Consider the following 23,944-nt stretch of genomic DNA (forward strand, 5'->3'; position numbering starts at 1 on the left):
ACCAGACATGCTCGTGAACTGCTCCTCCCACTAATATGTGAGCTTTATCCATGCAGGGACTACGCCTGCACCTCAACATGTCCTGGAACACATTAGGTGCTTAACGCAGTCCCAGTGAAGGAATGAGTGCATGAAGGGCCCCCTGGGGTTCCAAGCTTCAGGACACTGTGATCCCAGAGGCGTCCTTGTCTCTGATGAACAAACAAGATCCTCCTCCCCCAAACGTGGTCCCAGATGTCCCACCCGTGGCCTTAGCCATGCGGCTCACCCACCCCCAAGAGCCGTCTACCCAGGGCCCCGCGGCTGCTCCCTGCTCACCTGCCGGCTCTGCCTGCCGCCTCTGCTCTCAGCAAGGCCACTGGCCTCGGCCCGCCACCAGGAGAGGCTGAAGGGGTGAACCAGGGCCAGGCGGGCGGCCAGCTTGCCCTTCTCCCGCCGCAGAGAGGAGGACAGCGCCACCTGGGGAGGGGACAGGCTGAGCGAGAGGCCTCCCCCAGAGAGGCCCTCCCCAACCTCCCAGCGCAGGTCACCTCCTTCATCACGGTCAAGGGAGTGAGGGCTGCTGTCCCACCACTAGGGGAGGTCCTCTGGGAGCTTCAGCCCATTTTTCAGAGGAGTAAGTTGAGGCTTGGAGAGCAGCAGATAGGGACAAGCATATGACGGAGAGCGGACTGGGGGTTAGAGGCATTTCATGGATCTGAATCCCAGCCCTGCCTTTCAGTAGCTCCATTCCCCTCTGAGCTTCAGTTTCATCTATGAAACGGGGCTGGGCTGCTTGGCACACAAGAGGCTGTCGCTATGCGTCAGCCGCTGGTCTTCCTGTTATCATCCAGGTGGTGCTGGGACCCAGGCTCCCTCCTCCCCGCCAGTGCTCTTCCTGTGGTCCTTTGGGGACTGGGGCTAAGCCCGGTTGGCCCCATAATGCTCCTCGGGCAGGGCAGGGCCCCGAGTGTCCCGCTCAGGCCACAAGGTGGGCTTCCCGGTGCCTACCTGGTCCTTGCCGTCCCAGCCCACAACCAGGTCATCCTGGTGATGGCGTGTCGAATGCTCGGAGGTCAGGCGGAAGCTGCAGTGCCGTGGCAAGGGCAGGGGCAGCAGGTGGGTGAGCTCCACTGGGCAGGGAGGGGCGTACAGGGAGGGGTGGGGGCATCAGCTTGAGGCCAAGAGGGGGCCAGGGGCCACTTTGGGGCCACACATGCATGTAATCTGCACAAAACTCAGAAGCTGTCCCCTCTCTTGGTCCCCATGCCACTCAACAGTCCATCAGCATCCTCATGAGAGCCCCATGCCAGGACTTCTGCAAGGAGGCCTTGTATCTCCTCCATCAAGAGGTGGAATTTGTTGCCTTGGCCCTGGAACCTGGGCTGGCCTCGTGACTGGCTTATAGAATTTGGTGAAGTTGACACTGCGAAACCCCAGCTTCGGCCTTAAGGCTTCAGCTCCGTCTGGCTCTCTGGGACCCCTGCCCAGCCATCATGAGATTAAACACAGGCTGGCCTGCCGGACGCTGACGCCACACAGAGGAGAGCCTGGATGTTTCAGCAGAGACTGTCCCAGACCAGGTGACAGCCAACCAGCCCCCAAACAAGTGAGAAAGTGCAGCTGAAATCAGCAGCACCACCTATCCAAGTTAGGGCCTGACCCTGATGCGTGAGCAAGACCAGAGAGCTGCCCACAGGCTCATTAGCAGTGATGAATTCTTACTACTGTAAGCCACTGAGTTTGGGGTCATTTGTTACACAGCAGTAGCTGACAGATATGCCTTCCAATATCACTCTCGGGTCCCTCACACACACGGTTACCCCGGCCACTTTGAATGCTCCACATCCGCCTGGTCACACTCAGCTGCTCCGTGCTCTTGTTCCACCCCGGGGTACGACACGGCCCATTGCTGAGACCTCCTTGCCCTCGATTTTCTTCCTTCATCTCTGAAGCCTGAGTCTAGCTGCCCTGACCTCCAGCGCTGTCTGACTCCAACCTATAAGGCCACCAACAGCTCCGGCCTTCCTAGACCCCCCAGAGCAGGAGTCCACCTGAGACTCCACTGCAGACAAAGACCACCTCTGAACCCTCTGGAAGGGGGCTGTCGCTACATGGACCCTGGGGAGCTGTGCCCAGAGGCAGTGGCTCTAAGCTGGTCACCAGTCCAGGAGTACTGACCACATGCAGAGGCGCTACCCCTCACTCCCCCTGCCCGACCCGCTGCTTCCTGCACCCAGTAATCACACAGCAGGGTCCACAGGCTGCTCAGCCCATCCATGGGCCCCCTGAGCGTGCACATGCTCATGCACACACAGAGGTATGCACAGCAAACACTGCTTGGCGTGCTGAGGATCCTCTTTCTCTTTGCTTTGCAGGGCACACATGTGGCAACCCTGACCCTGGGGAACCCCACTGGGCCACCCACCAAGCCATGCCCGCCCCGGGAGAGGGTCTGCACTGCGTCTCCCGCTTGGCAGGCCAGCAGGTCAGTTTCTGCTCTGTGTACTCAGACTCCTCAAACACAAATTGACAGCCTGTGTGTCTGCAGGGCCCTTGGGGATGGGGCTGTTTCCTGGAGGGCCTCAGGGGGTCACGGGTGCCCTCGCTGGGGCCACACTCACCTCCCCTGCCAACCTGCCGTCTGTCAGCCTCAGCTTGCAACCCCTCGGGGATGCAGGGGTTGACACATCTTCCACATGCTAACCTTGCCCTCCTGTCTTATCACACTCAGGAAAAACCCCAGCTCCTTGTCAGAGGCTGAGACCCTGTGTGTCCTGGCTCCCCTAACCTCTCCCACCTCATCTCCTCCCCTCTGCTCCTCCCATCAGTCCACTCCAGCCACAAAGCCTGTTCCCACCCCAGGGCCTTTGCACCTGCTGTTCCTCCTCTTGCACCCACGATGATCTCCCCAGAGCTTCACCTTCTTGTCACTCGGAGCTCAGCTTGAAAGTCACCTCCTGAGAAAAGCCTTCCCAGACCACCCACCTGGAGGAGCTCCACCCCTCCTCCCCCCAAACCAAACCCTGCTTGTTTTCATAGGCGTTCTCACTCCTGGAGACACTCTGATGTTATCTTGTTCGGTGTGTGTCCCTGCTCACAATCCGCCTCCCTGAGATCTGGGACCTGGGCCATCCTGCTTCCCAGTGGGCCCCCAGGGCCTGGAACAGTGCCTGGGATAAGCAAGCACTCAGTGATGATTCTCTGAGTGAATGGGCGGATGTGTGGCACCTGGGAGACTCACCCTGCAGACCAAGGGTCCCAGCAGGCTTGAGGAAGGACATGGAGAGGCTCCCATTGAGGCTCCCCTTGAGGGCCATGCCCTGCCCGTCCCACAGCACTATATGGTGCAGGACTTGGGTGCCACGGGCTCGCTCGTATGAGGTCTGAAGGATCAGCTCCCCAGGAAGGGCATGGAACTGGGGAAAAAAAAAAAGAGATGGAGCTGGGTCACTGGGGAGCCTAGCCCATGTTCCTGCTGAGGGTAGCAAAGGAGAGAAGCTTTCAGAAAAGGAAAGACTAGAAACAAAGCTCTAATTGTTTACTGGGCTGGTAGATAATGTAACGGAGTGGAGGAAGGGGGCGGAAGGGGTATGACAAACCAGAGACTGATGCCCCCTGAGAAGAGGACAGCCGCCTCTCAGCTCCACTTCCAAGCTGTGTGGCCTTGGGCTAGTTTCCCAACCTCTCTGAACCTCAGGTTCCTCATCTATAAACTGGGGTAAGAATAATAGTGCTGACTTCAGTGAGACAAGGGGAGTGATGTGCTCAACTCAGGGCTGGACGTATGGGCGGTGCCACGAGGGGCTGCTGTGGTCGGCAGAAGGATTTCTCAAACATTTAATGAGCTGGTGTGATGTTCCTGACCCAGGGCTGGGGGACAAAGATAACCAAGACTGACCCTGGCCCTTCAGGGACTCCAGGCTGGTGGGGAGACAGTCACCGAATTAGGAAATGATGGGGTTAGGTGACAAGAGAAGCCATGGAAGATATTCAAGGGGGAAACGGAACACAGAGAAAGAGGCTGCCTGACAAAACAGGGAAGGGCATTCGAGGCAGAAGGAACAGCCTCTGCGAAGGCTCAGCAAGGGGCACTCTCCCTAGCTGTTGGGTGCCACAGGAGGATGGTGGAGGAGACTTTCAGGGGGAGGAAGGGAGTTTACTCTTAAATGTCTCTAAAGCCCATCACCACTGCCCCCATCTTGGTCCAAGACACCATCATTCTTGAGACCCTCAGTTCAGTTCAGTCACTCAGTTGCGTCTGAATCTTTGCAACCCCATGGACTGCAGCACACCAGGCCTCCCTGTCCATCACCAACTCCCAGAGTCTACTTAAACTCATGTTCATTGAGTCGGTGATGCCATCCAACTATCTCATCCTTTGTTGCCCCTTCTCCCACCTTCAATCTTTCCCAGCATTAGGGTCTTTTCCAATGAGTCAGTTCTTCGCATCAGGTGTCCAAAGGACTGGAGTTTCCGCTTCAGCATCAGTCCTTCCAATGAATATTCAGGACTGATTTCCTTTATGATTGACTAGCTTGATTTCCTTGCAGTCCAAGGGACTCTCAAGAGTCTTCTCCAACACCACAGTTCAAAAGCATCAATTCTTCGGCGCTCAGCTTTCTTTATAGTCCAACTCTCACATCCATACATGACTACTGGAAAAAGCATAGCTTTGACTGGACGGACCTTTGTTGGTAATGTCTCTGCTTTTTAATATCCTGTCTAGGTTGGTTACAGCTTTTCTTCCAAGGAGCAAGCACCTTTTAATTTCATGGCTGCAGTCACCATCCACTTGAGACTCTGCTCATGGCTTACTCACTGGTGCCTCTGCTGCCCCCTGTAGGTCACTCGCTGCACAGCAGCCAGAGGAGTCTGAAAGGACCCTTCGGATCAGGGCCTCAAAGGCCTCCAATTTCAGAGAGGATACAATCCCAACTCCTCTCTGTGGCCTGACACACCCTGCGTGATTACATTCCCACTCCTGCCTGCTCTTTCCCCCTCACCCAACCTGCTCCAGCGCAGCGGCCGTTCCTCAAACATGCCAAAGTCATTCCTGCCCCAGGCCCTTTGCACATCTTGTTCCCTCTGCCTGGAAGGCCCTGTCACCAGGCTTCCAAATGGTTAACTCAGGCTAACTCCATTGTCACCTCCTTAGGGGGCCTTTTCTGGCCTCCTAAATAGCTCCCCAGTCATTCCCGCTCATATTACCCCATACTGCAGGCAGGGTCTTTACATTCTGAGCCACAGGGAAGCCCTTTTCTATACCAGATATCATCTGCTATATTTTTCTTATTTGATTTTCTTTATGTTGTTGGTCAGTCTCCCCACTTTTGGTGGTTTCTTAGTCACCAAGTTGTGTCTGACTCCTGCATGACGCCATGGACTGTAGCCCACCAGGCTCCTCTGTCCATGGGATTTTTCAGGCAAGAATAGTGGAGCGGGTTGCCATTTCCTTCTTCAGGGGATCTCCCTGACACGTCTCCTGCCCACGACTCTGATGCTTTGCAGGCTCAGTCTCCCCACTAGACTACATTTGATGACAGGAAGGGCTCATCAGACTGCTCTAAGCAACATCCCCAGCTTCTGGAACAGTGTCTGGCCTGGCACCTAGTACATGCTCAGTAAATAACATGAAAGGGAGGGAGAGAGGGAGGGACAAGGGAAGGGAAGAAGGAACATTGAGACCAGCTGAGAATCCATTCCAGAAAATTTTGCCCACACCACGGCCCTGCCTGTAGTGGATCCTCCCAGAAAACAGGACAATTCCTCTTTTCTTAAAGGGCTGCCCCGGGAACATCCCCCCATCCCCCCGCTGCCAAGCCTGCGCTGGCCTCCTCCACGCACCTGGGGGAAGGTCTGCTCCAGCTTGATGATGTTGGTAAGGCTGTTCTTAGCAGCTGCGAGCCCAGCGCCCATGTGGAAATGATGCTCCTCCATCATCAACACAAATGTGCCCTCGGCTCCACCCTCAGAGTATCGTAGCTGGGTCAGAAGGAAAGCAAGGCAGAATTCCTCAGCCAAGTCTCTGACAGAACATTCAGGAAGGTGCTGGAAGTAGGTTCTGCCTCCCAAAGCCCCCAGACTTAAAGACCCATAGCTGCCTGGATGAGATGCATTGTGATCACGTGAGGTCCAGGGAAGATCCCCTGGAGGAGGGCATGGCAACCCACTCCAGTATTCTTGCCTGGAGAATCCCATGGACAGAGGAGCCTGGTGGGCTGCAATCAATGGGGTCGCAAAGAGTCAGATATGACTGAAGCAGCTTAGCACGCACAAGGGTCCTAAGCTCAGGTTAGACCACCAGGTGTGGCCAGGACAACAACCTCCCGTGCCCTCCATGCTCTAACACTGACTTGCAGGTGGCTACCAGCCTGCAGCAGGCAGGCATTCTAATTATCACTGGAAATGGGAGGGGGCAGTCTGGAGCAGAGGACGGCACACAGACAGTGCATCAAACAGGCCGGGATTCAGCTCTGGCTCTTCCAAGCACGGGGTGAGTGACCTCTAGCTAGTTCCATAACCCCTGAGGACGTCACTCTCTAACCAGATAAACTGGGATGATGAAACGCACTTTATTAATGTGTTGATGTGGAAACTATGTGAAATCATGTGCTAATTTCCAGGCTGGTTGAAGAGCAGAATCACTCAGGGCACATGCTAAAAATATAGACTCTGGGCCCCCACCTAAGACCTGTAAAAAGAGAGCCTCTAGAAACTGGGTCAAGAATTGGTATTTCTAAGAGCTTTCCAGAAACATCATTAATTTAGTGACTCCCCTGTCAAAAACGTCCAGCCTGAATCACACCTCACACAATCAATCTGACAAATTCAAACAGAGGATTTTTGCAAAATGAGTGCCTGGACACTGCGAAATCGTCCACGCGAAAGCTTTCTTTCTTTTTAAAAACTGAACTATAGTTGGTTTACAATAGTGTATTAGTGTCAGGTACACAGCTTCAGATCCTTTTCCATTTCAGGTTATTATAAGATATTGATTACTGTTCCCTGTGCTATACAGTAAATCCTTGCTGTTCAATACAGGAGTTCTTCTTTAAGGTGGTAAATGATTTGAAATGTTTAGGGGGAAGTATATCAGTATCAGGAACTTCCTTTGAAATGCATTAAAAAGGTGGAGAGCTGTGTGATAAAGTAGAGCGAAATATGAATGAAAAAATCGAGGTGACAGGTATGTGAGTATTTGCTAGGAAGCTGTCTGAATCTTTCAGTGTCTGAAAAATATAATAATAAAATGCTAAAGGAAAGAAAGGTAGGTGGTAGGAAGAGAATCGCTAGATCGAGGTCAGTCTTTGCGCCAAATTCGGCCCACTGCCTGCTTTGTAAATAAAGTTTTATTGGAACACAGCCAAGCCCATTTATTTACATATCATCTATGGCTGCCGTTTTGTTATAATGCACAATTGAGTGATGGCAACAGAGAGGGTATTGGGTATAAAGGCTAAAATATTTATTATCTGGCCTTTTACAGTAAAAGCTTGCAGACCTCTGTCCTAGATATTAAGAAACTAAAGAGACGTGACAACTGAATGCCCTGGGTGATCTTGAACTGCATCCCGGATTTAAAACAAACAAAACAGCTCAGAAGGGCCTTATTGAGAAAGAAAAATTACTGCATAACTGGGAAATTTTATGATGAGCTGTATACTCAACAACGATATTATGTCACATGTTAAATTTCCTGAATTTGGTAATTTTACTGTGTTATACAAGAAAATACCCTTGTTATAGGAAACACCAGCTGCAGTATTTAGGAGTAATGAGACGCCTCCAGAAACAGCTCAATATTACTCACAATACAAAAATATGTGTGTGAATATATACAAGTATATAACATATTAAGTATAAACAGAAAGATGCGGCAAGATATTAAGACTTGGTGATATAAGATCAATACCAGGGATGTTCGCACAGTGAGATGGCTACTGTTAACCCTGCTGGATGATATATATCTGAGAGTTGTTACGAATGGTACAAGTGAACCAGTCACAGATGCAAAAAAGAAACTTACAGTTACCAAGGGAACGGAGGGATAAACTGGGAGGTTGGGACAGACATATATGCACTACCAGAGAGAAAACAGGGAACTAGTGAGACCCTTCTGCATGGCACAGCGAACTCTACTCAATACTCTGTAGTGACCTTATAGGGAATAAAATCTAAAAAAGAGTGAATATATGCATCTGTGTAACTGATTCTCTTTGCTGTACAGCAGAAACTAAACGTGTAAATCAACCATATTCCAATAAAATTTTTAAAAAAAAGAGCAAAGAGATCCTAACAGTTGTCATCACAAGATTTTTTTTTCCCTTTTCTTTTTCTCTCTCTGAGATAACAGATTTAACTAACTCATTACAGTCATTTCACAGTAGATGCAAGTCAGATTAATGTGTTGTACACACTAACAGTGCTGTATGTCAATTACATCTCAATAAAACTGGGGGAAAAACCAACTGGTAAATGGTCACTGCCCTATAGTACCTTTTCTATAGGTTGGAAATTATTGAAAAGAAAGATTGGGGGAAAACTAAGAGGTTCCCTGAATGATGGTGAGTGAAGTCTGCAGAGCTCTGAGATTGTGCGTGATGTGCTGGTACACAGCCTGGCACACAGTAGGTGCTCTATAAACAAAGTCAGCCTGGGCCAAGGCCGGTGGGCGGGTGCTTTTTACAAAGCTGGGTGGCTGGTAGGATAAGGAAGCGACCAGCTGGTGTGTGTCCTCATTCATTCACTCGTCCCATCATCCATTCATTCCTTCCCTCGCTGTCTCTCACTAAGCACCTACTATGTGCTGGGCCCTAGGCCAGGTCCTGGGCACACCTTCCAGGATCTCCTGCTTCGGGGAGGAGCAGACAGAAAGAAACAATGGCAGCACCAAGGGAAGGGGAATCGCGGCTCTCACTGGCCCTCCTGTCCACGCCCAGCACCTCCAGACGCTACTCAGGGCAGATGCCTGAGACAGCGATATCCCAGGGTTCCAGGTGAACACGGGACTTGCGGACACAGGGCAGGAAGCCACGCAGAGGCCGTGGGAAAGGCACATGGGGCACCTGGGAGGGGAGGCTGGCTCAGCTCAAAGGCCGCGTCATCTGATCCAGTGCCTGGGAGCGTGCCAGGCTGAGGGCAGGCGGTGCCAGGCACTGGTGGGCAAGACTCCCCTGGCTCCTGGGGGTCTCGTGGGCCCCGCTGGGGGCTGCAGGGCCGGCCCAGGAATGTAAACCCGGGCCTGTTTGGAAAACCTGGAGCCAGGGGTTTCTGAGGGTGGCCCAGCGCGGCCTGCTGCAAGCTGGGGGACACATGTGATGTGTTAACACTCCGCAGCGGTGAGGCCGGCCTGCGCAGCCCCCACTCGCCTCGGGCAGGGCATCTGGAACCAGTTAGGGGCTCAGGGGTGGCCGGGACACAGTTACCTTGGCTGAGGCAGAGGCTCTGCTGGGGCAGTGGCCGAGGAGGACGGGGAGGTGATGCTGGCCGGAGAGCTGCAGCTCTTTGCTGGAAGCAAAGAAGGTGTGAGAAGCCTGGCTTGAGGGCGCTCTGTGCAGGCCGGGTCGGGACCAAGCCAACCACCCCAGCAGAGGGCTGGAGACCCAGAAATATAGCAGCAACCCAATGAAGGAAGGGCTATTAACATGCCCGGAGGCCTGATGGCCATGGGGTGCAACAGTCAGGGCTGCAGTGACGTGCGTTTGCATCCCAGCTTGGCCTCCGCCTGGTCCTGGCACAGTGGGCAAGTGCCTCCATTTCGCCTCCAGCACAGGGGCTGGGTGGTACTCAGCAGCACATCTTCTGTGGGCCCACCCATAGGCCCCCTCACTTTGGACAGCAAGCTTCAAACCCGGCCCCCTCCTGCAGCCCTGGGCTCACAGCACCCCTCCCTCGCCTCCTCAGGCCAGGCACTCATGGCTCCCCACTGCCGCCTGCCCTGGGGGCTGCCCTGTCTGGGGGTGCCCCTACACCACGTGTGCCAACCTCAGCACAGCTGACACCATGGGCCACACCAGTCATCATTGTGGGCTGGCCTGCGCATTACAGGAGGTCTGACAGTAGCTGTGGCCCCCGCCCGCGAGGAGCCGGTAGACCCCCCTTCCTGGCTGTAACAACCGGACCTTTCCCCAGACACTGCCCAACGCCCCCGGGTGAGAACCGCTGGTCTATATCGTTAACAGTGGCTTTTTCATCACCCTCCATCACCTGGAGCCTGGTGACTCACCTGACTTCATCTGAGTGTTAAGACCTCTGACCCCAGAAGGTTCCCAGAGTGAACAGCCATACTAGTATTACTATTCGAGGCCTGGGATGCATTAACTCGTGAGAATAAGAACTTCTCCTTCGTGTCCTGAGCCCCAGAGGTCAGAGATGTTTTATTAGCTGTGTGACCTCGGGCAAGTCACTTGGCCTCTCTGAGCCTCCCTTGCCACCTCTGTGCAGTGGGGCTGTGGGGAGGGTTTGAAGCAGCGCTGTGGGTCGGGTGCTCAGCTGAGGCCTCTCCCTCACCCATTCCTCTCCCCTCGGGGCCCCTAGAGTGTGGCAAAGCCCTCACCTGAGTGCCTGGTTGTGGCCTTGGATGTTGAGGACCAGGCTGGTTTGAGAATCGCACGTCAGCTGCAGGGAAGAATGCATCTCTTCCTTTTCCCAGAGCTCCCGGAACATGAGCTGAAGAGGGAACAGGACAGGGTGAGGGTCGGGGGGGACAGGCTGGGAGGAAGGGGCCTGAGGACCCTCACATCCCTGTCCGCCCACCAGCCTGGCAGGGCAGATGCCCATCAGACTCGGCCCCATCTGCCCACCCTTGGATGGTGAGGACCCCCAGGCAGGCCTGGGCCAGCTCTCTTGCTGCAGCTCAGGTTGCCAGCCATGGGTCCCCAGTGTCCACCTGTACCCCAGATATTGGCAAAGAGCTGGCATCCTACAGACCTCCCCACCACCCGGGCTGAGGGCAGGGAAAGGGGATTCAGATGAAGTGCTGCTCAGCAGTGAGTCACGGTGACTCAGACCCTCTGTGGGAAGAGTGACATCCTGGGCCCCTGGACTCTGGGAAATGCCCCTCTTCCCATGGCAGAGGGGAGTGAGGGGCAGGGAGATTGCCGGATAGCCCAAAGCAGAAGGCTGGAAAAGAGTCTGGGATGTACGTGCTCTGTGGCTTGTGAGGGAGAGGGAGGGCCCCACTAAGCAAGTCGAGTTCACACCAACTGCCAGTGGCCCGCTGCATGGGGACTCAGCACAGTTCCTGTCTTAGAGGGTGTGGGGGCGCATCTCAGGGAAGGACCCGGTACCAAGTCTGAGCCCCTGTTTTGATGCCTACTTGCTACATGACCTTGGGCAGGTCACTGAGAGACGGACCTGTGACCTGAGGATGCTGATGACTACAGCGGCCAGCATCACCAGCACCATCAGAGCAGCAAAGGCCTCTGAAGCCTCAGCTCCAGCCACACACCAACCCAGGGGCATCACTGGTACTGACTCACTCCATCCTCACAACCCTCACATTAACAGTACCGGTATTATCCCCATTTCACAGATGAGGAGACTGAGGGCACAGAGGGGCTAAGGAATCTGCCCAAGGACAGCCAGCCAGCAAATGACAGAGCTGGGACTGGCCTCCAGAGATGGCATGTATAACAACTGTGCTGCTCTGCCTCTTACTGGGGTGTTAGGAGATGAGCCCTACGGGACCCTCAGAACAGTGCCAAGCATGCAGTAGGTGCTAAACACCTGCAAGCTGGAAGGGTGGAAAGGACACAGGGCCAGGAGCTGGAACACAGGTGCAGGGGCCCATCCACACCAGCTCCACGGCAGGGAGCACAGAGGCCGCTGGTGACAGTTATTATCATTATTAATAAAGTCTTTGCAAACTGTAAAGTGCTGGACAGACACAAGGCAAGACCATTCACATCAACTGTGCACACAGCGGTCCTCTGCCCCTGGGAACAGGATGGGAGTTGACAGAATTAGCAGGGGAGTCTGCCCCTGCCTGAGCTGGCCACCCACACCTCACCTGGCTGGCAAAGGGCAGGCCCAGCCTCCGGAGAAGAGGTGCCGTGTGGCTGACATTCACCACCAGCTCCAGGGGGCCATTCACTGGCCGGGCCACCAGGGCTGCCGTGTCCATGCTGATCCCATCGCCCCCGCCTTGGAGGACCACACGGGCCTGTGTCTGGGTCTCTAGAGACAGAGAATGGCAAAGGCTGCTGGGAACTGGGGTTCATTTCCCATTCCACTTTAGGGTCAAACCCTGTGGATACCAGTGAGACTGACCTGGGCGAGCCTTTCACCTCTGAGTCCCTATGAAAGCATCTGTCATGAGGCTTCCCCCAGTCTTGGCCTGGCCAGCTCCTTCTCGCATTGGAGTCACTGCTGCTATGACACCTCCTCCGAGCAGCCTCCTCTGATTGCCCCTCTAAAGTACCTCCCAGCCCATCCTGCTTCCTCCCTTGCCAGAAGGTCAGCTCCATGAGGGCAGGACCTTTAGTCTATTTCCTTCCCTGCTATGACTCCAGCACTTAGTACTGCCCCAGACACATCACAAGCGCCAAGAACCTAATGAGGGAGTGAACAAACCAATGGTGCTTTTCTCCAGGGTTAATATCAAATCAATATCAAATAATATTGACCTGCAGCTTGCCTGGCCCAGGCAGAAGGGTCTGCACCCTCCTCTAGCATGTGCGGGCATTTCTTCCAGTCCCCTGCCTCCGAGCTAGGCCACAACTCAGCTCAGCAGACAGAAGAAACTCCTCCACAAAAGGAGATTCTGGGATCTCGCTCAGCCCCATCACCTGGGAGGCCCTCCTTGGCAGACAAGGACAAGCTGGCAACTCTGAGCCTCAATTTCCTCACCTACAGAGTGGGCATAGGCCACCCACTTCAAGAGACATTGCCAAGGTTAACTAAGATAACACATCTGCGCGCTGGGCACATAGTAGGTCTCATGAAGGGTCTGTCTCCTTCCTTCATCATGCAGTGTTCACCCATGTGCACCTACTATATGTGGGGCGTGAGTGGGGAGTGAACACACGTCCAAGGGGACTCAGTCCCCTTGTGCCTGGGGGGGTTCCTGATTGTGGGGACACCAAGAATATTGACACCAGGCAGAACATGCCCCCTGAGAGAGAGAGCAGTTGGGGGTTGAGAAGCCACAGTGGCTGAAGGCTAGCACCCCAGGCCTCCTGGCCCGGGAACTGGGGCTGTGGGGAATCATTCCTGGGATACTCGTCCCATCACTGACCCACAACATCCCTGACAAACCCTTCCTCAGAGCAGTCTGTGAGACAGTCCCCTGTCTGATCCAGGCACTTGCTCACCCTGCAGGAGGCTGAGAACCAAGGCTGGAAGAGTTCAAGGCCAGAAGAGGACCATCCAGGAGACTCGGGGCTGTGCAGGGATCCTGATCTCTGCCATCTACGCAGGGGCGGGGGTGGATCAGAGGGTGGCTCTGGGGTCATGCTGCCTGGATTCATCATGAGCCAGCTGTATGGCATGGGACAAGTGACTCAACCTCTCTGAGCTTCTGTTCCTCCCCTGCAGAACAGGGATGGTGTTACTCACCACCCCCTCCTATCTGTTCACTCAATAGATGATTAACTGAGCACTTACTATCTGCCACTCTGCAAACAAAGAGTGGAGTGTGGGGTGGATGGAAGGTGGGAAGTGAGAAATAAGGATATTTAAGAAGTGGGTTACACAGCTTGTTAGAACGACAAAGTCTGGGAAAGAGGTGGGGCGAGCTGGAGGGAGGTGGGGATGCAAATAACTAGGGGGAGAGGCAAGGCCTCCACGAGGAGATGGCATTTGAGACGCAGGTGGCGAGGGGCAGTCTCCTTGTTTCTCCCGCAAGGAGTCATGTGGGGAAGAGCGTTCCAGGCAGACGGAACAGCCTGTGCAAAGGCCCTGAGGCAGGAGTAAGCCTCATGTGTTGGAAGAATATCTAGGAGTGGAATGAGCAGGGTCAGGAGAGAAGTCAGAGGGTCTGAGGATCCAGAGGCCCCACTGGGGGCTTCAAGCTTCCCTTGGTGTGAACGGGGTTGTCTAGCAGACTCACTGAGCTATGTACTGAGAGCTTGCCTCAGTGACTACATATGTGGTAATCACTCAATCAACGCGGGCTCTTGGGACTTCCCTGGTGGCCCAGGGGCTAAGACTCCACAGTCCCAGTGCGGGGAGCCTGGGTTTGATCCCTGGTCAGGGAACTAGATCCCACCTGCCGCAACTAAGAACTTGCATGCTGCAACTAAAGATCCCACGTGGCACAGATAAGACCCAGCGCAGCCAAATAAATAAAAATAAAATCCCTCATAAAAAAAAACAAACAATAACAAAAACACTAACTATTACTGTTACCTTCTCTTCCTCCTCCAATATGGGTTAAACTATTTCCCCTTAAAAATTATGTTTGAAGTTCTAACTCCCAGGGCCTGTGAATGTGCCCTTATTTGGAAATAGGATTGGTGGCTCAGCTGGTAAAGAATCCACCTGCAATGCAGGAGACCCGGGTTCAGTCCCTGAGTCGGGAAGATCCCCTGGAGAAGAAAGTGGCAACCCATTCTAGTCATCTTGCCTGGAGAATCCCATGGACAGAGGAGCCTGGTGGGATACAGTCCGTGGGGTTGCAAGAGTTGGACACAACTTAATGAGTAAACCACGAAGCAAGCCAAGGTGAGGTGCTGGGTTGGGCTGGGCCATAACCCAATGGCTAGCATCCTTACAGAAACAAAGGCAGAGACTCGGGGGCAGAGACCAGGGTTACACAGCCATAAGTGCAAGAATGCCTGGGGCTACCAGGAGAGGGCAGAGGCAAGTAAGGGTTGAATCCTAAAGACTCTGGAGGGAGCATGACCCTGACCACACCTCGTTTCTGACTTCCAGCCTTTAGAAGTTGGGAGAATAAATTTCTGTTGTTTTAAGCCACCCGTTTTATGGTACGTTGCCTTGGCCACCCTGGGAAGTGAATACCCGCTCCTTTAAGAGTCAGGTTCCAAGGCCAAGGGCATCCTGGTTAGTCCTGGAACTCAGGGTCACGCCGGGCCTGAGGCTGGTGGGCAGGTGTCGGTGTAGGGGGGCTGACTCCCGATCCCGGGCAGGGTCTGGCCGCCTTACTCTGCATCTGCAGCTCAGCGCCCAGGCGGGCCTCTTCCGGGAACCCCGCCTGCTGCAGGGCCCAGCTGTTGTGCTCGCTCCAACCAGAGAACTCCAGGTGCCCATCGCGGTGACGGCAGCTCACGGAGTAATTCAGAGACGTGGACCCTGATGAGACGCGTCCTGAATTCTCAAAGCCAGCGCCGCTGCTGTCAACGTCCATGGAGACCTGGAACAACACCCAGGAGACGCCGGACCACCCTGAGCACAGAAAGCCAGCCTGGCGCAGCTAGGACCCGCTCGCCCAAACCCTGGGGTCTTATACTGTCCACACCACTGGGGTGGGAAGAACCGGGGCCCTGAGCGAGCAGGATGGAGGAACAGCTGGGTTACACTTGGCAAACGACACACCTGCTGTTTGGCACTAGAGGGCGGGGAGGTGCCTGCTGTGGAGTGAATGCTCATGGGTAACAGGGCTCCCATCTCGGGGGATGAAAATGCTCTGAATTAGACAGTAGCTACACAAATTTATCAGTGCACTAAATACCTGAATTGTACAGTTTAAAATAGCTCAGGGGACTTCCCTCAAAGTCCAGTCGTTAAGAATTCACTTTCCAATGCAAAGGGTGAGGATTCAGTCCCTGGCCAGGGAACTAAGATCCCCATGGGCAAAAAACCCAAAACATAAAACAGAAGCAATATTATAAGAAATCCAATAAAGACTTTAGAAAATGGTCCACAGAAAAATATCTTGAAACAAAACAGTTAAAATGGTAAAGATGTATTTCACCCCAACAAAAGTTAATACATTTTTTTTAATCTTTTTTTTCAAAAAGTTAAAAATATACCCCTTGGAAGACTTTAGACAGGGTGTGAGCTCTCTAGGTCCCCTCACAGCTCACACTGGAGTTCTCCACGGGGCCCCAAAGGCTTTGAGTTTGCAAGCTCCCCTCCAGCGTGCCTGTGAGTTAATCACTGAAACCACAACAGCACATTAGCCATTACGATCGGAACACACAGCGCATGGCAGCAGGTGGCGAGCAGACTCCTGCTTTAAGCCACCCGCTCTATAAAGCGGGGGGTGTCACTCCATCGCTCCACCATGTCGACTGAACACCTACCACTCGCTGGGTCCTGTTACACCTTCCGAGGCTGCCACACGTGAGACAGACAGAAATGCCTGAACTTTTACATCACCACGTGGAACTTAAACACCAGCAGTGGGAGTCAGACCGGGACCACACCGAAGGCATCATGTGACGGATGATGGGAAGTCGATGGAAAAGAAAGCTAGGGAGAGGCGAGGAAGGGCGTGGCACAGTAAAGCTGCAGCTGCGGAGGCCTCTGGCCCCAGTTCCTGCTAACAGTTGGTCTTTGAGCCCAGTTCCTGGCACAGAACTCACAGCTTTGTAGACTGAGTGATGGGAGGGACAGGAGAATGTGACACGGAGCTCACAGGTCCCTTGGAATTTCCTGGGTGATAGGAGAGTCTTTGGTTCTAATGAGGTGACGCTTTAGGGGGTTCCTCGATGAGGGCTTGGCCAATCAAGGTTGATTTCGAGGGTTTGACTACACGGTGGGAAGGATGGACTGGGCATTGCTTGCCAAGATGGAGAGAGACAGGGAGGGGCCGGTCTGGGGGGCTGGTCTGTCTGGTTTTGGAACAGCTAAAGTCGGAGGTGCCTGCCAGGCACCTGAGTGGAGATACAGTGGGCAGGTGGGCCTACTGATCTGGGGTTCAGGGGAGGAAGAGATGGGGGACACGGCAGTGCAGATACACCATTGAAATGAGAGAACGGATAAGACCGTGAAGGGAGTGTGTATGGACAACGTGGAAAAAGAGGGCAGAGGATGAGTTCTGGTCTGCTGGGAGTGGGGGAGGGGGCTCTAGAGGAAGAGAATGTGTAACAGTCCTGGGGGCACGGCTGGATGAAGGAAATGAATACTGAAAGTGAAACGTGAGGGGAAAGTCACTCAGTCGTGTCCTACTCTTTGTGACCCCATGGACTGTAGCCCCCCAGGCTCCTCTGTCCATGGGATTCTCCAGGCAAGAATACTGGCGTGGGTGGGGGTTCCCTTCTCCAGGGAATCGTCCCAACCCAAGGATCGAACCCAGGTCTCCCGCATTGCAGGTGGATTCTTTACCAGCTGAGTCACCAGGGCAAAATGAGTATCAGCAGCCCCAATTTCCAGATGTAAAGACTGAGGCTCAGAGTGAGGTCTGAAGCTTGTTCTACCATCCCCTTGTCTCAGAGGTACTTCCAAAAAGGTTTGTTGAATGAATGAATGAATGAATGATTTCCATTATCACTGCCACTTGCCAAGGCTGACCTGAAGGGCCACCCTGTCCTCCACCCACAGCGTCCGCAGTGCGGGCAGGCTGTGCTGGAGTCTGCAGTCCCGGGAGACGTGCTCTGGCCACCAATGAAGGTCAGCTCCTCGGATACATGTCAGGGTGGAAGACGTGGGACCAGGGCCATCGGGCCAGCTCCCAGCCCCACCAGGCCGCCCCCTCACCCCAGCAGAGCCCCCACCTCTTTGCCATCCACTCCGACCTGCCGGGTGTGTCTGTAGCTGGGCCCGAGCCTCTTGTTGGTCAGGTACAGCAGGATCTGGGCTGGGAGGGCCAAGGGGTTGGGCTGAGGCAGGTTGTGTGTGAGCAGCAAGTTCACCTCCTGCTGGGTCTATAACAGAGCGAGAAAAACCAAGACTCACATGAGAGATCACCAAGAAATATCTGCACACCCGTGTTCATAGCAGCACTCTTCACAACAGCCAAAGGGTGGAAGCAACCCAGTGTCCACTGATGGATAAATGGATTAACAAAATATGGACCATTCATACAATGCAATAGTATTCAGCCCTAAAAAGGAAGGAAATTCAATAGAGCTGGGCGGGGAGGGCAGGAAATGACAAGTTGTTGTATTGTGGGTAGTTTCAGGTTTGCAAGATGAAGAAAGCTCTGGACACCGATGGTGGTGATGGCTGTACAATCATGTGAATGTATTTAATGCCACTGAACTGTGCACTTGAAAGTGGTTAAGATGGTAAATTTTGTCATGTGGATTATATCACAATGACGATATTTTTAAAATAAAAAAATGTACTTACTTAATCAAATATACAATAGAAAACTAGACACTGCCCAAATGCTAATGGATAAGATGAACAGATGAATTGTGATACCAGCACACCATGGAATACTATACAGCAGTGAAAAAGGATACAGACCACGTGAATCCCACAAACATCATGCTGAATAAAAGGAGGCAGATGCAAAAGCGAGCAGGCTGTGCGCTTTCGTGAACATGACATTAAAAGAGTCAGATGAGCGATGGCTCCTGGGGAGTTAGGAAGGGGAAGGGGCAGCTGAGGGACTTCTCCTCGGAAGTCTCATTCCTCTACTCATGGACCGTGAAGCTCTCATCTGCCAGGGTCCTCTCTGGAGCTCAGCTGGTATCCAAATGCTTCTCTCATCAGGAGCACATGGCCCTGGCATCCCAGGCCTGGTCTGCACCCTCACCTCAGTGGTGCTGAGGACAAGCAGCCCCCGTAGTGTGCTGGCATCCATGGTGACCAGCGCCTGAGCATCCATGGCTGTGGAGTTCACTGCAACGTAGCCGGAGCTGTTGACTCGGCCTGGGACCCCCAGGGCCTGGAAGGGTTGAAAGAGATGGAAGTAGGTTGTCTTAACTAGGGTGGGTCTCAAGTGGGCATCAGGGGTCCCATGATCTCCCTTGAACTGAAAACAAAATGGGATGAGGATGTGCCCACATGAGTCTCTACAGGAGAGGGTTTGTGACTTGGGTCAGATTTTAGGAGTGCCAGAGGGCCCCACTTCAGTAGCCCTGCACTGTCAAACGAGCTTCCTCTGGCCCCTTTCCCAATTCCCCAAACCACAAAGATCGCACCTTTATGCCCAAGCATCCCGTGCTTTTCACGCATCCTGTGAAACCAACTGGTCAAGAGCCTTGGAACACTGGCAGCTCTGAAACATGTATTTCCCCTCCTCTCCTCCCCCAACCTCTCCAACTCCCCAGGCTCACAGAACCCAGACCCCTGCTCCTGAGAGGTGATGGGAGCCTGCTCAGGAAGCAGGCTGCAAGGCCGGCCCACATGAGCATCTCCCTAGGCTCCGCCTACCAGCGCATCGCTGAGCACAAGAGGAGGTCACTGTACCCCATCTACGATGATGGCTCTGAAGCCCTGGGAGGAACAGGGATGTGCTCAAGGCCACCAGGGACAAGGGGCAGAACCTAATTCACAGTCTGGGCTTCCTGGCCTCACAGGTGGCCTTCCAGTGCCCAGGACAGCTGCCCGGCTCCACCTGCCTGACGCAGCGTTTGACCCTATTAACCCTTTCCTCCCCAGCCTCGAGACCCCTCCTCCCTCGGGGTTCCTCCTCCTCCTGGCTTGTTCTTGGTACCCTTGGCAGTTTCCTTCTCATCTTCCCCAGCTTTGAAGCCCGAGTGCCTAGTCTCCACCTACCCCACAGCCATCCCAGCCAGTCTGTGCCATTTTGAGAGTTCTTTTCTTTTTGATGTGGACCATTTTAAAAATCTTAATTGAATTTGTTTCAATATTGCTTCTGTTTTACGTTTTGGTTTTGGGGCCCTGAGGCATGTGGGATCTTCACCCCCGACCAGGGATTGAACCTGCACCCCCTGTATTGGAAGGCGAAGTCTTAACCACTGGACCACCAGGGAAGTCCTCAGTCTGTGGCTTTAAATGTGACCACCAAGAGGACACCTCCAGTTCAGACCACAGCTGACCTGACTGCCCCCACTGTCTCCACCTGGGCGTTTAAGAGCCCTGTCAGATTTAGTTCAGTTCAGTTCAGTCGCTCAGTCGAGTCTGACTCTTTGCGACCCCATGAATCGCAGCACGCCAGGCCTCCCTGTCCATCACCAACTCCCGGAGTTCACTCAGACTCGCATTCACCGAGTCAGTGATGCCATCCAGCCATCTCATCCTCGGTCGTCCCCTTCTCCTCCTGCCCCCAATCCCTCCCAGCATCAAAGTCTTTTCCAATGAGTCAACTCTTCGCATGAGGTGGCCAAAGTACTGGAATTTCAGCTTTAGCATCATTCCTTCCAAAGAAATCCCAGGGCTGATCTCCTTCAGAATGGACTGGTTGGATCCAGATTTAACACATCCCAAAAGGGCCTGTGAGTCAGCGACACCCGCTTCCCAACTCTCCTTCTCCACCCACGTCCTTCCTATCACCAGGAACAGCAGCAGCCCCAGTCCTCTTCTCACACAGTCACCATCTGGCTCCCCTATTTCTCACACCCACATCTGACTTCTATCCAATCCTCTCTCTCCACCTCCGTGGTGGATCCTGAATCCGAGGGTGCTCCCACCCCATGGGCTTTTTATAAAACAGAAGTCAGCAAACGCCAGCCCACCAGATGCATCCAGCCCGCTGCCTGCTGTAAATAAAGCTTTATTGGAACACAGTCATGCCCATTCACTGCACACTGCCTATGGCGCATTGCACTACGGCAGCAGCACGGAGTAGTTATAACAGCGGCTGAATGGCCTGCAAGGTCTAAGTTTATTTGCTATCTGGACTTTCAGAGAGATGGTCTGCTGATCCCAGCCCCAGAGAATGCCCTTCCCTCTCCAGCTCTGCCTCGGGGCCTTTACACTGGCCATGCCCAGAAAATCCTTTCCCCTTGGGACTTCTCTGGTAGTCCAGTTACTAAGACTTCACATCCTCAATGCAAGGGTCCTAGGTACGATCCCTGGTCAGGGAACTAGATCCCCAATCCCGCAACTAAGAGTTTGCATGCCACAACAAATGATCCCTCATGCCTCAACTAAGACCCGGTGCAACCAAATAAATAAGCAGAAATAAATATTCTTTAAAAAAAAGAGAAAACGTTCTCCCCAGGTACCCACAATCCTGCTCTCTCCTCTCCTTCAGGTCTGTGCTTAAATGTCATCCTGTTTGGGGGACCAACCTTGACCGACATACAAAACTGCAGTATCTGCCCTGTTTTTCATGACCCCCTTTCCCACTTTCTCTCTCTCCTTAGCCCTCACCCCTGTGTAATAACACTCCACAGTTCGCTGATTTATCCTGGGGGTTGCCTGTCTGCCCCTGGGAGGCACTCATCTGCCGTGTTTACAGCTGTATGTCTAGGGCTTAGAGGAGGTTCTCCAGTCCTCCAGGGTTCACCCCATCTCTCTCACTTTGGCAGTGGTTAAAAAGGAGGGTTCCCGCCTGGAGACCCTGGCGCTCATCCCTCCCACCCACCCCTGGCACACGTACCTGCAGGCCCTCGCAGGAGCTCTCGGCCACCACCTGCCACTGCAGCCGGCGGTCCAGCTGCAGCTCACCACTGCCCTGAAGTTCACAGGCCCCTGTGTGCAGCTCCAGGCGCAGCTGGTACCTGGCCTCCCACCCACACTGGACGGCCAGCGAGGTCTCCGGGGGAAGCGGGTGTGGTGCAGGCAGCGTGGGCCTCAGTTTCGCTCGGAGTGTGGCCTCGGATGGGTGCAGGGTCACCGCCAAGGTCAAGGAAGCAGTCTGGCTGGCCGCCACAAGGACCCCTGATGCTTCTGCTTCCCCACCCAAGGCCTGCAGGGAGTCGCTGAGCTGTGTCCCTGCTGGGAGGCCCAGGCCCTGCTGGACCCCAGAGAGAGGGGTCAGAGGGTGGTCCCACACCAACGAGTGGCCTGATTCTCCATCTTCAACCCTCTTCCTCACCCCCACTCCTCTCCCATTACAGTAACAACAAAACTGCAGCTTCAACCACAACACACAACAGTTGTCCATCAGAGAACACTCAGTACACACAGTCTCATGCTGAGTGCTTCATCAAAATGTTCTCTTTTCACCCTATTCCAACAACTCTGAGATTGATAGTTACTAGTCCCCATTTTACAGATGGGAACACTGAGGCTCAACAAGGCAAAGTCATTGCCCAGAATCACATAGCTAATAAGTAGAGGAGCTAAGGTTTGAACCTGATCTGTCTTCAGTCTGTGAAGGGTTAGGGTTAGGGTTAGGGTGACTAACCACATGGGGCTGGTTCCATCTAAATTAAAATGAAGTCCAAGTAAGAATTCAGTTTCTCTGTAGCATGAGTAAAATCATCTTAAGCCCTCAGTAGCTCCCTGTCTCTAGTGGCTACTGTCCTGGATAGTAAAGAACATTTCCATCATCACAGAAAGTCCTAGTGGGTAGGCCTGCTTCACCCCATGATGCTCTGCTCTCTTGTGGACCAATCCTGTGTTGACCTGATTAATACTGACAGAACATCTGCCCGCGCCCAGCCCTACGCTCAGGGATGCTGAGTGGACCAGACCCTGTCCCTGCGCCCAGGAAGCTCCATCAGAAGACACAGGGCAGGGGCCTGTGCCACTCAGATGAGGGCACCAGCCCTGTCTGCTGACCTAGACTCCAGCTTCCCCCTTTCCTGAGTCACAGGGTCCCCTTCCCCCAAACATCACAGGACAGTGCTCAGACTATCTCTTGGCTCAGATAAAACCCAGCCTGTGGTTTTCAACAGATTATGAAACCCAAGATGCAACAGTTTCCAACTGTCACGAGAAGAGTTCCTCTCATTCCCTTCCTGCTCTTAAAATTTTACTAAAAAGACAGACTGTCATAAATTCTGAGCCTGTGGTCCTCAAGTTCCATGGCACTGCGTGCCTCTAATCTCACCCAGCCTCGATCTCCTCATCTGCCAAATGGGAACACGGGATGAGAGATAAGAGGGGTCAAGTGTCCAGCAGGGCTTTGGGGAAATAGTAGCTGGTCTTGGGAAGTCCCTGGAGGGGGTGTCAGCCAGGCTCAGGCCTTACGCTGACGGGAAGCTCCTCTCCAGGGACCTTGCTGGCCCACTATACGCACCTCCAGCAGCGGGCAACCCGGCTCGGTGGCCAGTATCCACGTGCTCTGGTTCTCCGTGTGCTGCCCCAGGGCACCCTGCAGCCGGCACGGCCCCATCTGGAGGGACAGGGAGCTGTGGGGGGCAGGGCCAGGCTGGACGGTCAGGCTGATGGCACTCTGGGGTGGCAGGCCCAGTCGGCCCAGCAGGGGCAGGGAGTGGGTCAGGTGCCCCAGAACCAAGGTGTGGGGCCCGCAGGTACGGGCCAACTGCAGGTGGGCATCTCCACAGTCACTATGGAAGTCCGTGGTCAGGTCGAACTCGCAGGGGCCCCAGCTTAGGCTGCCCTCAGAGCGCAGGGCCCGCGGGATTCCTGTCGCCTGGAATACGGAGAAAGTGGTTGGATTTCAGGTGAGTGCCAGAAGCCACGTGGTGCCGTGGTAAAGAACCCGCCTGCCAATGCAGGAGACATAGAGATGCGGGTTTGATCCCTAGGTCAGGAAGACACCCTGGAGGAGGGCATGGAAACCCACCGCAGTATCCTTGCCTGGAGAACCCCATGGACAGAGGAGCCTCGTGGGCTACTGCCCATGGGGTCGCAAAACGTCGGACACGACTGAAATGACTCAGCACACACACACACACCAGAAGTCATGGGGAGGGAGCTGCAGATGCGTCTGGGTGGGAAGAGGGCAGCAGTGGCCCCATGGCCTAAACTTTACCAGCACCTCCTTCTGCAAGGTGAGCGATACCAAGGGCACCCCATCGAGAGATGTGGGCTCAAATTCCTGTTCTACCACTAACTCAGTCTCTCCAAACCCACGGATTCAGTTTACCCATCTCTAAAATGGGAGTTGATCATAAGTTGCTGGGAGATGGAAGTAAGTTAATCCTTGTGAATCCAGAGCCAGGCATCCAGAAAGCACTGGCTACAGAAATGAGATCACGAACATCAATGTTCACTTGCTGGAGGGCGAGACCTTAAGCAACTTGCTCCACCAGGGCCTAAGACAACCCAACATGGGGGCACAAACCCA

The 23,944-nt window shown here is 54.0% G+C and overlaps 1 protein-coding gene across 1 annotated transcript in view; it reads right to left on the reverse strand.

Moving 5' to 3' along the window:
* Positions 1 to 23,944, reverse strand: part of LOC102173909 — an 88,102-nt gene that overhangs the window by 34,408 nt on the left and 29,750 nt on the right. The window contains exons 9-20 of the mRNA XM_018039861.1: positions 22,931 to 23,287; positions 21,344 to 21,820; positions 18,590 to 18,721; positions 17,601 to 17,750; positions 15,088 to 15,295; positions 11,993 to 12,159; positions 10,538 to 10,650; positions 9,408 to 9,489; positions 5,827 to 5,964; positions 3,224 to 3,398; positions 991 to 1,112; positions 319 to 459 (exon numbers count right to left, since the gene is read on the reverse strand). Of these exons, the coding sequence (XP_017895350.1) occupies positions 319 to 459; positions 991 to 1,112; positions 3,224 to 3,398; positions 5,827 to 5,964; positions 9,408 to 9,489; positions 10,538 to 10,650; positions 11,993 to 12,159; positions 15,088 to 15,295; positions 17,601 to 17,750; positions 18,590 to 18,721; positions 21,344 to 21,820; positions 22,931 to 23,287 (2,262 nt within the window). The remainder of the gene's footprint in view (positions 1 to 318; positions 460 to 990; positions 1,113 to 3,223; positions 3,399 to 5,826; positions 5,965 to 9,407; positions 9,490 to 10,537; positions 10,651 to 11,992; positions 12,160 to 15,087; positions 15,296 to 17,600; positions 17,751 to 18,589; positions 18,722 to 21,343; positions 21,821 to 22,930; positions 23,288 to 23,944) is intronic.

Source organism: Capra hircus, chromosome 25, assembly GCF_001704415.2.
Source record: "Capra hircus breed San Clemente chromosome 25, ASM170441v1, whole genome shotgun sequence".
NCBI lineage: Eukaryota > Metazoa > Chordata > Mammalia > Artiodactyla > Bovidae > Capra > Capra hircus.